This window comes from Parasteatoda tepidariorum, chromosome 1 (assembly GCF_982258835.1).
Source record: "Parasteatoda tepidariorum strain Cologne lab strain chromosome 1, Ptep-v5.0, whole genome shotgun sequence".
Classification (NCBI taxonomy): Eukaryota; Metazoa; Arthropoda; class Arachnida; order Araneae; family Theridiidae; genus Parasteatoda; species Parasteatoda tepidariorum.
The window spans coordinates 23,507,016-23,524,880 of NC_141755.1; the positions used below are offsets into that span (position 1 = coordinate 23,507,016).

The following is a 17,865-nucleotide window of genomic DNA, read 5'->3' on the forward strand; positions in this document are numbered from 1 at the left end:
TCCAATGCTACTAAAGATGACATCATCTTAAGCTATATTTACATATCAGATTTAATACATAATTCTTTAACATTTATGATTAAAAGTGAAATTAGACATACAGCCTCATTAAAATAAAATAAAAATTTATTTAAACAAATAATACCAAGAATGAAAAAAGAATAAATATTCTCATGTACAGAGTGATGGATACGAATCATTTTCAAGTACAAATGAAATATTTAACAACATGAGTAGGACATTTTTTAAGTGCCTGCACATAATTTAACAAGTGAGAAATGAGTGCAAAATCTTGGCACCAATTTTGGTTTGTCCAACTATAATAACAAACATTTCAGTTTAATACTGAGGTACAGGTTGCCCTTTTATCATAAAATAAAAATTGAGATTTGTACAAAGTGATGAACGGATATCATTTTTAAGTACAAATGTGATACAAAAATTTTTATAAATAAAACAATTTTTTAAGTGCCATCACATTATTTAACAAATGAAAAATAACTAATAATACAAAACATTTAAGCATCATGACAATTTTGGATTTGTCTACTCCTAATAACCACAATGTAATATTAGTTTCCGAGTCAGATTGTTGCATTTTCATTAGATAAAAATTTTAGTTTGTTGCACGATTATGAAGTACAATGATTAGCTTAAATAAAATGCAACTTATGATTGAATTAAAGACAATACTCCACATTGTTTGTGGTATCCATTAAATTTTTGAATCATACGTAGATAAAAAAAAATTATTTGAAATAACCAAGTATATTCGGTATTAATATAAGAAAATTATTTAAAGTATTACATATGATTAATTTTTTAATAATTTTTACTGTGGTATCAAAACTTTTTATAAATTAAGAAATTGAAACAAACAAGTATGTTTGGTATTAACATAGTTTTATGCTTGCCGGCACATTATTTAGCAAATGAAAAATAAAAAGCGCAAAACATTTAAGCAACATGCCAATTTTGGATTTGTCTACTCCTAATAACAAGAACTTAATTTTAGTTTCTGAGTCAGAAATCGTTGCATTTTCATTAGATAAAAATTGAAATTTGTTGTTCCACAATTATAAAGCACAATAAGCTTAAATAAAATAAAAACAATTTATGATTGAATTAAAGACAATACTCCACCCACAAGATGCAAACTGCCCGTAACCAATACGTGTACATGATGAGCACCCAACAAAGTTTCCCTTAATTTTCGAATTTTAATTTCTTGATCAGTCCTCTGATAGTTTGAAGAAGATACCCAGTCAATAGCGTCTGTTATGGAAGGAAATATCACAGTATTATCACAGTCTATAGAGGCTTCATTTCCAGCAAAATTTGAACTGGAATAGTTAGAAATACTCAACTGGTTTTCATACAAACTTCTCATCAGGTGACACCATATCTCATTGTTTGCAATGCACTGTTGCATTTCTTGAGCAGGTTCAACCATAAAATTACTCAAATCTAAACAAAATAAAAAGGTAAAATGATTTTAAGATATATTCTCCCTTTACATTAAAGTATTGCAAATTTTAAAAAAATGAAAGAGTGGGATGATTTTAGGATATATTCTTACTTTACTTTAATAAATTACAAAATACACAATTACAAACTTTAAAGAATGAAAATGTAAACCAATTTTAGAATATATTCTCACTTTGCATTATTCCCCTTTTACATTCTCTCACATATTCGCACTTTACATTAATAAACTACAAAGTTGCCATGGTTAAAGGCCGAATTTGGTTGTATTGAACATACACGGCACTAGATACTTGGTAAAATGATATGGTGTTGGGTCTCAAGACTAAAAACTAAGCCCGGGTACCCGGTAAAAACATTTTTGGCGAGTACGAGTAATAACCAAGTATTAAAAATCTGGCCGAATAGGATGGATATCGTGTAATTGATGGAAACACTGAACATACTTAGTTTTTATTGTATAACTATGCGTTGAAAAAATACTAATTTTGATCGTGAATGCTAGGCTTTGAGTAATGAATGTGTGGAGAGTGGTTTTATTTTTCACTCTGAGTTATGTGTACACATGCAGGCGTTAACATTGAATGGGCAGATGGCTTCACGATTTTAGATAGTGAAGAGCTCTCGGAATTTTGTTTGTTATTTTTCTTGTCCATGTATCTTTGTATCTGAGTCTTCCTTATTAAATGCGTTTGTGAACGTCTGGTACTTATTTTCCTATTATATGGACCTGCTATAAAAACATGGGCTAGATGTTTAGCCATTAAAACAAAATTTGGAACTGGCCACATGCAACACAATGAATAAGAAAATAAAACTATGAAGAGTTAGCAGTACAATAACTTAAAGGAAAATATAGAAATATCACTTAAGGTTAAGAAATAACAAGGGGAAAAAATATACTGAAAAAGTTTTCATACCAGAAGCAGTATCTTTAATGTTAGAAATTTTGTTAGGGCTAAACAGAACAACATCAAAGTGAATATCAGCCAAAGGATCAAGTAAACTTTCTGCCCTTCGCTCACCAGTGCAATTAAAATAAAGAACTTTCAATGCAGGCAACCTGTAAGCAAATTTTAACAAATGATTTACCATTGCAAGATATGTACAGTGCGTCAAAAAAAAAACAGACCACACAGGATAACTTTTGATCTAATGATCGGATCTTTACGCTCTAAGACACCATCATAATGGTTTGAGGGAAGACCTCAAATATGCCAATTATTTGGTACGGATGATATTTTAAGTTACAAAATCAGACACAAAAACTTACTTTCTCTAAATAAGCTTATCTTTTTTTTTCAACATATTCAGATTTTTGACCCCCAAAATACAGGAAGGTAGAAAATGGCTAGAAAAATGGCCCCCATAGTTTGGTCACAGAGTGATCCAAAGTTTGGACCCCCTAATGTAAATTTTACGTTTTGCGTATTTTGCCGTATCTCAAACTTCTTAAGTGAATTGAAAAATCTTTTCACATGATTATAGAATTCTTTTATTCAAAAATAATTCTATACAAAAAATAAAATTTTGTAAATATTTACTGTTTTTTATTATTTTATTTAATAACAGTCGTAACACTTTTGAATTGTAAGGTATATAAATTTTTTCATAATTTTAAAGTATCTAATTTTACATGACGAAATACAAAATTTGAGCAAAAGTTCCTGAAAAATCGAATTTTAAAAATTCGATTATTTAAAATTTTAAATATACGACATTTTTAAATTTAAATTTTTATTTTTTTTAGAAACTTTTCAAATATTGAATAGTTTTTAGATGTACGATCTTCCTGCATCCTGAAAATGAGGCCTGTATACCTTTTACATTTTAAAAAAAATTAATGATAACTGGATTATTATATAAGCAATACAGCTCAAGAAAAAAAAATTTTCACAAATACATGCTATTTTTTTTTTTCTATAAAAGAATATACTTCTTAAGACCTTTGACTAGATGAGTCACACTTCAAATCTCCCATGCATACATTAAAATTTATCTAATATGTAACATACAATAAGAAACAAAAATCATTCTATATCATTTTATATTTATTGCTTTTAAACATATTACACCCATTGCTGCTATTACAGTATATGCTAGAAATTTTGGCCAGCTTCTTATGGCAGAAGGATGCATTTCAAAGTACTTCTAGTATATTTGAGACATTTGCTACAATGTCAATGCAATGCTTATTTTCAGGTGCATGGCCAAAACTTAGAGCATCTCTTTAATTATATACTAATTTGTTAGAGCTTAAAGAAACAATATAAAATTTTAAAATTTAACAACTGTCTTTTTGCTACTACATGGAATAATAAATACACCGCTATTTTTATTTTTAAAAAAAAAAAAGGATAAGAGAATTAAATATTAATATAAGAAATAAATTGTATTAAATAAAATTCAGAAATATGTCAGATCTATTATGACATGACAAAGTCTAACATTTAAATAATAGAGTAACTATACAGTTCATCTTGAACACACATTGAGAAAAGTTTACTTTAAAGTGAAAAATATTTTTTTTTTAATTTTATTCAATGCACTTCTGATATTTTGTAAACATTCTTTAGTATTATCTCTCCATTTATTTCCACTAATATTTTAATAAAAGAATGCAGGCATTATATGTTTTGTGATGCCATTTTCAGATAAGAAATAATAATAAAAAAAGATATTTAAATGACACAAAGATTACATATCAACTAGAAACCAAAGATCAATCCATTGTTTCTAGCCTTAAATTTGGGTCGGCAATGATGTATTGATAATTCAAAGGTTAAAGAAACAAAAACAATTTAACTGATAGCAATTTTTTTTATCTCAGCAATTGAGTAAAAGTTATGAATGAGAAACAAGAACAGAAATCAGAGAAACTTTATAATAGAGTAAATATGTTTCACATCCAGTGATAGAAAAGCTTAGACAGAAAAAGGTGGGGAAATACCCATTCATTACAATTTGTTTGCTTAGCAATTAATGGATACATAGAAATCTGCTTTGTTTTTTAATTTTACTAGTTAGCATTAAAATGCATTTAAAAACAAAGCTAGATACAGATTTATTTAGTGCAAAAGAAATTATTTAAATAATTCAATAATTATGATGTTGCTGTTAAATATAAATTGCTAGTAACTACATTTGGCCTTCAATGTACTTAATATAAAGTATGACCTATATGAATGTTATCTGTTCCGTACGATCTATATCAGTGTTCCTGTTTTAATAATTAAATTTAGCACTAATTACAAGCGGTTATAATAAAGGAAACGAAGGAAATAAAAATAAAAATATGACCACCAAAACCGACGTCTTCAGGGGGGTACCGGCCCCGGTAGCCATAAAAACAATGGTTTCGTTTTTATGGCTACCGGGGCCGGTACCCCCTGAAGACGTCGGCTTCGGTGGTCATATTTTTATTTCCTCCGTTTCCTTTATTGATGCTTTTTTCTGAAATTTCTGCTGCTTTTTAGCACGTTTTTTTCAAAGAAGTTTTATCTATTTAGAATTAAAAATATTTGTTTTCTTTTAGTAAAGCGGTTACAATATAATCTACAAAAATAATAGTTCTTAAATAGAGGTAAATAACTTAAAATCTTGTAACTAAAAAATTTCTAAATCAAACACAACTTAATTTGAATAAAAAAAAAAAACAAATCAATATTAGAAATAAATGATATACATTTTTTTTAAAAAAATTAAATTTAAAACAAAACAATCTTGCAATGACAACATAGCTCACAGTTTTCAGAATCTTTTGCACTGCAACCCACATCCAGATATTGCTACCCAATCCAGCATCTGACTGACCATGGCTGCCTGGTAGAGCAACTCCATCAAATAAAATAAAAAATTAAACTTTGGCTGCCACCTTTGTTATTTAGTAGATCCATTGAATTGAGACCTTCTCTGTCAACATGCATAACTTTTTGGTGATTTTGAAATGGCAATCTACTAGCATTTTAGAGAACTTTTGGAACAATGACTTTGGTTGCTTTTATATTTGGCATTGTTATATGCCAGTAAAAATGTTGAGGGGAAAAAATTAAGGATTAAATGGGTTAGCATTAAAAGATACACATTAATGAATGCTAGGTTTAAAAGGAGAAAAGAAAATTTTTAGTTTTATTTTGCACTAAATTATATAAAAACTTTATGACATTCTCAGAAATGTTATGGACAACTTACCTTCGATGAAAGAAACTCATTTTCTATGATTAGAAATAATAAAATCTAATATTTTCAAAATAATGAAAACAGATGTAGCTGTTTTTTAATCATCCTTACATTCAACTATTTTTGGAATATTAGAAATTCCTACATAATTCATAAATGGTTAAACATGAACATGAGCCACTGTGGCTTTGCAGAGTTTTTTTTAACAGTGCAATCCAAAGGTACTTTGAAAAATAATAATATCTAATTAGGTTCAAGAATTAATTCTAATATTAATGAAATTTTTTTTTAAATTAGAAATTCAAAAGCTTATTTGATTACTGACTGTAAAATTTTTATTTATAACAGTTATTCATTATTTTCATTTATTATAACATTTTCAAGTTGTCCAATTTTATTTTGTACTTTATGAAATGGACTGAACTTTTACAAATGCTCAGTAGCTATTTTATCTTTTATTTTGTTTTATATTTACTAAATTATTTTATTAAATTATATTTTTTTTAATTTCTACTACACTCTCTGTGCATGATTGAAAAATTATTTTCTACCAAAACCGCACTAGTTACCATCCACATAGACACAAATGAAAAATAAATAACATTGACACAAATATAAATGTCAGCATCACAAAAAAATGTGAATATTAAGCATCACTGAATATTAAGCATCATGAAAAATAATATAACATAAAAATAACTGCACCTATTATTATTTGAAATCAGAAGGTAACTTACTTAAATTTAGTATTGTGTTTCAGAACTGCCTCTTCAAACCACCTTCCACAGTGTTTCATGCTTTCATGCGTATGAGCACCATCAAGATAAAATGTTAGTCGGTCTTTTTCCAGTGTCTGAAATCTGCCAGGCCATATACAGTTTTCTAAAGCTACAATTAAATTATACAAATAAGGTTAAAAATTAAAAACTAAGTTTGTTTCTTACGTTTTGGGAGGTGGATATTACCTAGGTGTGTTTCTTTATTAATAAAAAATGTATCAGCAATCATTAGAGGAAGTTCTTCATTTAAATACAAATTTTCAAAGTGTTGCAATTGTTGGGTGCTTGAAGAGTTTTGATCTAATAATAAAATACAAAAATTTATTAGAAAAAATAAGAACTCGAGTTTCAACATTAAAGTACATAACATTTATAAAAAAAATATCGACTTGATATGTTTACTTTCTTTGATTAATTCAATTAACCCTAAACAAAAAGCCCTTAGGTAAAATTGTATTAAAATTTCACTGCAATGCACTTGCTTTCCCATTAAATAAGATGGGGAAAATCAGTTTTTTGATGCAGGTGAGCAATCAGTTGGAAGTTAGGAAAAAGCTGTGACATGCTCATAGGGATATTGAAAATTAAGATTATTCTGAAAATTAAGGAAAAAAGAATAAAAATAGCAATTATAGGGTATCCTATTCTTGGTTGTAGACATTAGGAATGAAAATGTATTTAAAACTTCTACTAAGTTTTTAATCTGCTTTTTGGAGTTTACAATTAAATATATTTTATATTTGACAGCCGCAAAATGTTTCATTATGATACATTTTAAATATTTGTAGAAAATTGAAGGACTCAGACATAGTTGCAATGTAATTTTGAAACACTAAATTTACATGTCAGTTTAATCTTTTAACTCCCAGCTTAAATTAGGATTGGATACACAATATCTTTGATATTCAATGTAGAAACATTGCTTATAAAATAAATTTTTATAAATTTTATTCACAGTTCGCAGGTAAAGTAATTTTGCTTAATTAATTTAATTACATTTTTATGAAGAAAAAAAAGTTTTATTTCGAAGGATTTTTCTTTTTGGGACAGAAATTGAAATTGTTAATGTAGTTCTAACTTTAACTGCGTTTCACCATTACAAATTGAAATCATGAAACTTCTCTCAAAAGTATGAACTAAATAAGAAAATAAAAATGTATACATAAGGATATATAAAAATAATTTCAAAGAAAAAAAAAAGATACAGGGAATAATATAGATAAATATTCATGAATTATATAGGATTTTAAGTATTGGAACAGTAAAGTAATAAAATGTGTTATTTCTAAAGGACACCTTACCTACATCGCACCTAGCCTTACAATTGATCTAAACTATTTTATACAATAAGTTTAAAACAATTGTTTTAAATCATGCAAAAGCATAAATTTCAAAAATAAGAATGCTTCCCAATACTGTCTTTGAATTAAAGTTTGGGATGGGTCTCATTATCTTTTGATTGATTAGATAAGAGATATTTATGGTTTCATCCATATAGAGTACAAATCTAGATTATTTTAATTAAAAAAGCAAGAAATGAAGCGCATAATTAACCTTTTGCTTGACTGGAGTCTTTAATTTTTGTGTTTATTTAAAGATTGTCAGGAAATTACTAAAAATTTTAATAAATATTCTAAGTGGAGAAAATGTTTGTCATTGTCAAGAGGACAAAAAAGTATAATCATACAAACCAATAAATTTTATTGAAGTCAACCAACAATGAGACAACTGAAGGGCAAGGGAGGCATTTACACTTTGAACGACTCCTTGGATCCCTAAAGAAATTTTATTCTCGTAAGACTCTAATGGAGGTGATAAAACCAGGGGACACTGAAATTAACATATCATGGCATGTAAGTTTGATGAATTCTTAATTATGTATAGTTATTATTTATAAATAATGTGATAAATAAAATAAAATAAAAAATGATGACATTAAACAATGGGAAAAAAAACATAATGTGGTATAGCTCTACATGTTTTAACAAAAATTGTACGAAAAAGGAAAAACATTAATGGAGAAACAGTTAACAATTTTTGGTAATTTAAAAAAAAAAGCTTTTAACATAGAAAATTAAATAGTTAAACAACCTGGACAACTTGAGCTTTTTTACGAAGGACTCTTAAGGCATTTTCTGGTTGGGAAACAGTGAATGCAGGGACACCTGATTTCATGATTCCAGCTTTCTGTTCAGCAATTTCTGTTATTGTACCACCCAGAAGGTTTACATGATCTATTCCTAATGTAGTTATCCCAACAGCAACAGGTTTTCTAAAATGTTAGCATTATTAGTTAATAAAAAAAAAGTTTATAAATGAACTTTTTGTTCAGTTTCAGAACAAAATTATATAATTACGATTTAGATTTAACGAATTTTATAACTAACTATCACCAATAAATAAAACAAAACATACAAAAAGTTCATAGGTTAATATAATGGTTTTCCTTTTCATTTTTTTTTATTACTAGGAGGCTGTGCCTCCTGCTTGCTCCTCTCACCAACCCCAGCCTTTCATTCATCTTTTTTTTTTGTCTTTCTTCTTGAAAGTTGATATTTATCAATAGAAAATTATCACATTTTTTATGAAATATATAAATGTTAGAATATAAAAAAACATTTGTTATGTTCATTGCAACAAAATTAACAAATAATTGGATTTAAGAAATAATCAATGGAACTTTACCAAAAAATAATTAAACTTGGTAACATAGAAAGTGTGACTCAACAATCTTGCAACAAACACAAAAAACTTACTAACACTCTATAACAATAACCTCAAATTGTATATCAAATCAATTTGAGGTTATTTTTATAGAGTGCTAAATATCAAATAAAAAATTTTAAAAATTTACAATGTAGTTAAAATAAGTATTGAAGCTAAACATTTTTGTCACAAATAATTTATTACAGAGTCCCTCTAAATTCATAGTACTTAACAAATTTTAATTTTATTGAATTTTTATTTCTATTGTTTTTAAATCAAATCATAATAAAGAGAAAATTAAAGTTTCTTGAAATGACAAATCTGAATTAACAAAAGACTTTTTTACTGCATTTGTTAGATGTTAAGATAGTGAAAAGCGCCTGACTTCAAACATTTTTTTAAGTTCTTGCCTTTAAATAATATAGAGTAAAATAACTATACTACCTCAGCACTGAAAATTTTATAAGTTATAAAGTAAAATAAAAAGTTTAAACAATTAGTGGAGGGTCCCCCTCAGGTGAAATATGCCATAATTAAAAATCTTTATTAAATAGATTGTATAATTTAACATAAGATAAGGGTTTTGGTCACATAAATAAGTGATAGATTTTAGTTATTAAATAGAATATGAAAAGTTATAAAATTCTGTAACAAATACACTATTTTTTTCTTAAGACGTAAGCTTTATAGGAAAATAAAAAAATAAAAAAATATTAAATAAAAAAATTTTTTAAATATTAAATAAAAAATTTTAACTCGTTTAGCAAGGATTAATTTCTACCTGATAAAATTTGTACAATCATAAAGACCACCAATTCCAACTTCTATGATTGTAGCTTCAACCTACATAAAGACATGAAATATTTATATTTTCAAACACTTGCATAACTTTTTTACCTTTATTTAATAAAAGGTTAAAACAAAAAATAAAATCAAAACAGTTTGTACACACAATAATCAAGAAAGTAAATAAAAACAAAAGCCAGAATAACAAACACATAAATTTTAAAAGCAAACAAAGAGTTTCATTTACATTATGAGAATAAAAAATTTTGACCTTCAAACATTTTTAAATGAATTTGTGAAACTAGAATATGACAAAACTATTTCTTAAGCTTTTATTTACAACATGTATGTAACCGTATCATCATGATGTTTACTATTCAAGATACTATTTTTTAATTTTTATTTAAGGATAAAAAGCTAAAAATTTAATGAGATTATTAAATTAGAGTTATTCTCTTAAATTATTGGCCTAATAACTCCTTCACTTAACACAACAGTTGCTGCTTAAACTGAAAACTTAAATGTATAAAGCAATTTCAGAGAGTTACTTAATTCTAATCCATTTTGTATATAAAAATAAAACTAAAAAGGCCTCTAAAGCACTTCTAAAAGAAAGGGGGAAGGAACACCACCATTGATAATGTTGTATAAAGGGTATTATTAAAATAAATAAATGATTTGTTTACCAAATATATTCTGATATAAGAATGTGAAAAAAATTAAATACTCTCAAAAATACATGACAATAAGGTTTTATTTAATAACAAATATAACTGAAGCATAGAATTACTTTTATTACTATTTTAAGAGAAAATCACAAAGAGACGTGTTATTTTGATAGAAATTTGTAACTAATCAAAATTAGAAGAAAAAATATTTTCTAAATGTGTTACCCTCCACGATAAATTAATACGTGAGACAAATCTCAATACCTTCACCCAAATGGGGATTCTAAAATTTTTAACCAAAGTTTTGCATCAAATATAAATCCATACGTAGACTAGAGTTGAAAAAGGATCAAGTCTGAATTGCGTCAGCAGTTGTGTACATTAATTTTGTGTTATTAAATAGTTATTGTGAAAATATTTTTGTCATGCCCTTTAACTAAAAGAGCAGCCAAAATTCCCAAAATACTTTGGAAACTTCTTGCATCATAAGTTATCTGTTATAAATTTATAGTTTATTTAGTTTTCTAAACTACAGGGGCACTAAACCAGACACAGATTTTTCAAATATTGATATTATCAACAAAAAAAAATTGAAATCTTTCATGAACAAAAAAAAATTTACACTTTAATAAAATGTATTTGATATTTGAGAAAAAAAAATTTTTTTATCATAACAGTGAACAAACCCATATGCAATAAATAATTATTTAAACATAAGCTATCCTTTTAAATCATTTAAATAAACATTTATTTTGATATAGAGGATATGTTTAGTATTTCTGGAAATATAACATACAAATTCACTTGGGTAAAAATCACTTCAAATACATTAAATGTGTTTGTTGGTGTTTCTATTGCCTACTTGGAAAATCAAGCAAATTTAAGGCAGAGGGTGCATTTCTTGTTTTTCAGTGGTGCCATCTATGGGAAAGAACAAGACTTTAACCACACACACCTCCCAGTACATTTTTACAAGGCGGACCTATTCATACGTAATTTTGACTGGAACTAGAGAACTATCAATCTCCATTTCAGTACCCCCAAAAGTATTAATTTGTTATAGGAACTTGGACATGACCCATACAGATTTAACCTGCACCAATCACTATTCACCATGCACACGCAACCAAACGAGCATTCTACAGCCAGCTGGATTTGAACTCCCATTCTCACAAACCTGAGTCCAACACCTTACCTACCAGGCTATCTCGGCCCCAGGTTAAATGTTCAGCTTATAATTCACTTCAAAATACATTTTAGCCAAATCACTAACTAAAAATTTTAAAAGAAAGCCAAGCAAGATATTTGAAATTTAAAAAAAAGTCAAAAACATTATAAAGGAATAATAAATCAGTACTTGAAAAAAAAATTTTTGATTTACAAATTAATTGCAAACTTACTTTTTCTTTTATAAAAACATAAAATGCCATTACTGTTAGAAAGAGAAAGTAAGATGGCATTCTTTCCTCTTCTTTCTAAAAATAAACAATGTAAATTTAAAATTAATAATATAATTTAAAATGAAAAATTTAGGGTCATAAATATTATCAATAAAAATTAAACAACTTACTAAATTACATTTTATAGCATCATAAACTTCCCAGAAATAAACAGCAAATTTTTCTTTGGATAATGGATTACCATTTATACGGATTCTTTCATTCACAGATATTAAATGAGGAGAGCTAAAATCAATAAAAATGTTTAGAAAAAATTTATCTTTTAAAAAATCTTGTAAAAAATCAAATAAATTTTAGTAAATAGAACACACAAGAACCTAGCAAAAAAAATAATAATACTTTTAGCAAGTGAATTTCAATGGAACAAAATTTATGTAAATTTTAATGTTCATACATGATAACAAACTTTTAACAAGATAATTGGAAGAAAAAAATTTATACAGAGATGAAAGTGTAAGTAAATTAGAATTTCTATAGTGCTATATCAAACAAAGGAAAATTTAAATATTCTCAGCTGAGCTATTGTAAAATAGAAAACAAGTTAATCAAAAAAGTTGGTTTTTATAGTTATGAAAATAATTTAATTCGGAAAGTGAACTATCAGAAAACTTTTGCTTATTTTACTTTAAACTTTACTTTACCACTTTTGAATACTTTACTTTTTGTTACTTTACTTTTTGAATATTATTTTACAGATTCCTTTGTGATACACACAACAAATTATTTCTATTTTTAAATGGTTTGTCCTACTTATCAACTATCCCATAAAAATGTTGAAGAAAAAAATTTAAATCTAAAAATTGCTGATTAATTAAGCAGGATACACACCTATAAAATCCAGTTTTGTAGCCATGATTTCTAAGAATATTTTCAGTAAATGCACATGTTGAACCTTTTCCTTTGGTACCAGCAATATGAATAATATTCAAGGAATCTACATCACTTAACTAAAAAAATTCATGTAAATGAGTATATGTATTAACAAATAGTAATACCATTTAATATAATTTTGAAGAAAAAAAATCTACTTTTAATATGTAAGTAATTGGTCTTAAGTGCAACTTTTAAAATTGTTAAATTTCTTTAAGTGTAGACAAGACAATATTCTGAACCTACAAAACAACCTATAAAACAGTGGAGCCCAACTTTTTTCTTAAGAAAGACACAGATTATTATTATTTTTTACTTCTATAATTGCAATAAATTATGATTTAATAACTCTATATACCATAATCAATTGTTTAAAACTTAGTTATTCATATATGTAGTAAAAACAATATCAATTTAACTTCAAAGTTAAAAGAAAAGTTCAAAAAAAAGCATTTTCATAAGGAAAAATTAATTTCAATAGATTTTTATAGCATAAATAACATATAGCTTTCATTTTATAAAATTTATTGTAAAATTTTATTTATTTTATAAAATATATTTATTTTGAACAAGTTTTGGTTAAAGAAATATTTCTTTAAAAACTATCAAAATGACAGATATATAAATCATATGATACTTATATTCAATTAATATCTCTACATTTTAGTTTTTTAATGCTATAATTATGTAAAAAATTTTTGGGTTCATATAAGTTAGTTCGATACAAAAACAGTCATAAAATTTCTTGCATTAACACTGTAGTTTTCCTAATTATTTTTTGGCTGAAGGCAAGGGGACAAACTTTGACCATTCAAAACACATTTGGCAATTGGACTGCAACTTGTGCACTCCTAATTCATAAGACACAACCTTATGCCTAACTCATTTTTTACTGATTCAGCAGGCAAGTTTAAAACTGCTTTATGCTACACGTGAACTTTTAACTTAAAAAGCTAAAACTTTTATTCAATGAAAAACTCAATCTAAAAAAATATTAAAATGAACGAAACATTGCACAAAACTCACTGTTATATGAAGTGTTTCTAAATGATGCTTCGTATCAATAATGTTCTGATAAGCTTTACTGCTTCGTTCTGCTCTAGCTTTCTGAAGATAGGCAGCATTGCTTTGTAATCCATTTAAAGCAGCAATAGCTTTCTATTGTATAAAAAAGAATAAAAATATTAATTGTCCAATGGTAAAGCAATGGTGCATTTCATGTTGCAATTCCATACAAAAGAAAACAATTAATATCACTATTTAGAAGATAAGAAATAGTTAAATTTATTTAAACATTTTCTACCACTTTTAATATGCAACTTATAGCTGTAACATCAATGGAATAATGCCTCAATAAGACTATACTCTAATTTTTGTTGAGATAAAAAAAAATCATTGTAATGCCTTCATAAAATAATAATAAATATCTTTTTTAATTTAAAAATCTTCAATTTTAATTAACTTTTTAATTAAAATTAATCTTTTATTAATTATGTCTCTTTTTTTTGTTGAAATTACATTTTACTATAAATAAATACAGTAAGAAAAAAAATAGATAATCAATAGGAGTTCTATTAAATTTGAAAATAAATGATTCTTAATTCAATTTAAGTAGAAAACTTAGTAACAGTGAACAAATAAAAGATAAAATTAGTAATCAAACTAAAAAATTCCATTTAAAAAATATTTAATACTTTACATTTAAAAAAAATTAAATAATGTCATGAAAAAAAGTTTAAATTCAAATAGCTTAAAAAATTTTATATTTCAAATTTTTAACAAAATATATATATATATATTCATATATTTTTACCTCTTCTTTTCAGTGTGAAAATTTAAACTTATAAAAACAGTCTTGATTGTCATCTTTAAATTTAATGCTTGTTTATAACTAAGTTTTTCTCATCTTATTTTTATAATTAAAACTGCTAAATTTATTTATCATAAATTTTGCAATATACCATGTGAGTTACTAACGATTTAAAATATGGATTTCCTACACATCGAACCATTAAAGTGCAAATTTATTATATTGATCATAGAAAGATTGCTAGATGAAAATACAATTTTACATAAAAATTAAACAGATAAAATTAATGGCACAAATTGCACAAGCCAGTACAAAAAGATAAAATTTTAAAAACATAATTAAAGAAACACATATTATACTGAGAGATTTTATATTATAAGAAACATATTTATACTATAAGAAAATACTAACTAATTTATATTTTCTAACTAATTAATTAACTTTATTAATGGTTTAGTCATAATTTAGAAATTTTAGAGTATAAAAATATTCATATCTATAAAATGTTTTGTTTTAAAAAAATATTTAACAGACTTCAAGGAGGAAATTAACTAATTAATGCATTTTAATATTAATTGAACTAATAATGATCGGTAAAATTTTAATTGAACTATTTCAGATACAAGAATAACTATTGATATTACTAATATATGGTAATTTAATTCGTACCTCGTAAACGCACGTTGTCATTGTTTCTTTTAAAATAAATATCTGACTAAACTGCGTAGGACCCAAATGATTATACTTTTTTCCATTTGGCCCACGGAACGCCCCCAAAATATTGCGCAATAACATCCCGTCCCTTACACCCTAAATATGAAAGAAATGAAAACAAAAGCACACGTTATCGAAAAATATGAAGTATAAATAGTAACATTCTTTCTAACAGATAAAACTTTTATGATTTGTCAGTTTGATGGTGTTACATTGTTTCCTCAAAACATTATTTAAGCATGCTCTTTGTAAATAAACAAAAGTGATGTTCCCGCGTGGAGTCTAGTGTTCCCGCCACATGATCCCATTTATGAAATGATAACTGTAATCAATTTACTTGGTTGATCTATTGATTTTTTAAACATGAAAATGTTGCCAAATTTCTGAAATCTAAAACATTAAAAACTTCACAAGTGCTTAAGGATCGTTGCTTAGCAGCCGAGACTAATAACTAAATAGAGTAATCTTATTGGCCAACTTAATCATCGTCAGCACCGTTATCGCTTAATCGTTATTCATGCGTATGGGATTTGGCTACGGTTTCAGCGTCTTTAAAAGTGGATGTGAGTTTTACGCTGCTGGTATTCGTGGACACATTCTCAAGCAACATTTACATACCGTCCGAAAAACACCGCCATTTTTTTTCATTTTAGTAGAACGAGGTGTCAAATTTTATTCAGCACATTGTACTTCGCAAAAGAGAGGAATGTGTTTCCCATAAATATAAGGCTCCAAATCCATATGATTATTCTTCTCTTTCCTTTTATTACGATTGATAGATCTTAAAGGATTCTTTAATAATATTTATTTAATTTCAATATTATAGGGGATTGCAAAGCTGGAATATGCCATCTGGGGAGAAGAGCGGCTCCATGCCTTTGGCCCTTCCCTCTCCTCCTCTTTTCAGTTGTATAAAAATGTACTACGATATTTTTCCTTTTCTTAATATTTCTCGTATTTAATTGTTAAAAACATTTTTCGAAATTTCTATGACGCTTTCTTTTAGAACTATGATTAATGCAGCTGTCAGTTCCATATAGTTTCCAAACTTAAAAGACTTTATTCTATTTGAAAATCAAGACAGAATCTAACGTACTTCCTTCTTCTATGACTCTCCACGCGCTACTGGTGAAAGCATGCGAAGTGTTACCAGAGGTACAGAATTTTGCTCTATACGCATTGATGTAAATATCTATTGTATCTTTCCTTCATTCTTGCCTTTTTTATCTCCTCGATTTCAATTTTATCAGAATTATTTTGTCTCGCATTGTTTTGCTTCAAAAAATATTTTTAAAATGAATGAGACCATTTAATAAGTAGGGAAATCATGCAGGATAAGTTTCGAGATACATTTGTAATTTAAAGTCCCATAGCGGAAGTTTTAAATCAGAAACACCAAAATTAAAAAATATACTTCAAAAATAATAAAATACTCTATTCTTTTTCATCTGGCTATAAATATCTTTGGTTTCCTTTTTTATCCTATTGAATATATGTATTACTAATAATGATAAGTCAAGAATATACAAATTTATTCCAGTTCGGTAAATTTTAAAAAAAATTTTAGTATATATATTTTTTACATATTTTAGTATTAAAAAAATGTTTAAAAATAGATATTTTTTATAATTTTTTTAATATTATAAAATTATTAATCTTATAATCTGTAAATATAAAGACAAGAATAAAAAACATTTTTAAATTAAGAAGCATACAGATACTTTGCTATTCTTAAAATTCGGTCCTAGAAAGTTTAATAGTTGTAGTTAAGCTGGGCATCCATGAATTAGGAAAGGTCATCAACTTTATATTTTAACATGAATGAGAAAATTATTAAAACTTCATACTTAAGCATATTGATTAAAAAGAAATATACATTTTATAAGATTTAAACCGGGATGAGGTCAGTAGGACTATCAATACTGACATATTTTTAATTCCCCGGGAATCCTCTATGAATAAGCCATTATATACATTCTCCTCAAAGCGGACACTCCTGTAACCAGACACGGACTGTCATCTTTGCCCTGAAACATTATTTTCTATTTCTTAAAACTGGACCCTACTTTTCCCAAATTTGAAAAAAAAAATTCTGCTTTAAATGCAAGGAAAAAAACTATGCAACTTCTCAGCATTTTTAAAGCATATGAATTTTTTGCCTTAGTCATAACTAAAAATATTATTAAGCTATTTCATGATTAAGGAATCAATCTTTCTCCTGTCACCTTGCCTTATAAGAAGATTATATGCAAAGAACGGAGAGAAAATGATACTGTTCTTGTTATATAATTCGAACAGCAGTATTTTTTGATCTTTTGAACAACGCAGATTATGAGACTCCTCAAGTAGAAATTACGTCTTAGTTGATTGACGTGAGATGCTCTCAATGCTTCTTCCCCACTGAAAAT

General features: G+C 26.6%; 1 protein-coding gene across 1 annotated transcript; it reads right to left on the reverse strand.

The window, feature by feature from the left end:
• Nucleotides 1–108: 108 nt before the first annotated feature.
• Nucleotides 109–15,783, reverse strand: LOC107457013 (folylpolyglutamate synthase, mitochondrial). The gene is made up of 12 exons (XM_016075034.4): nt 15,413–15,783; nt 13,960–14,091; nt 12,892–13,010; nt 12,174–12,288; nt 12,004–12,078; nt 9,931–9,992; nt 8,535–8,715; nt 8,135–8,273; nt 6,630–6,743; nt 6,402–6,552; nt 2,406–2,548; nt 109–1,467 (listed from the first exon to the last, which is right to left on the reverse strand). Exons 1-12 carry the CDS (start codon nt 15,536–15,538, stop codon nt 1,115–1,117), a joined length of 1,710 nt encoding a protein of 569 aa, XP_015930520.3. The 5' UTR covers nt 15,539–15,783; the 3' UTR covers nt 109–1,114.
• Nucleotides 15,784–17,865: the final 2,082 nt, after the last annotated feature.

What these genes read in the sequence shown, in the direction of transcription:
- LOC107457013 (XM_016075034.4), bottom strand. Translation starts at nt 15,538, where the DNA reads ATGTTATTGCGCAATATTTTGGGGGCGTTCCGTGGGCCAAATGGAAAA. An exon ending in TAGAAACACTTCATATAACA is followed by an intron (nt 13,011 to 13,959) that starts GTGAGTTTTGTG and finishes GAATTTTTTTAG; the next exon opens with TTAAGTGATGTAGATTCCTT. An exon ending in ATGTTTTTATAAAAGAAAAA is followed by an intron (nt 9,993 to 12,003) that starts GTAAGTTTGCAA and finishes GTCTTTATGTAG; the next exon opens with GTTGAAGCTACAATCATAGA.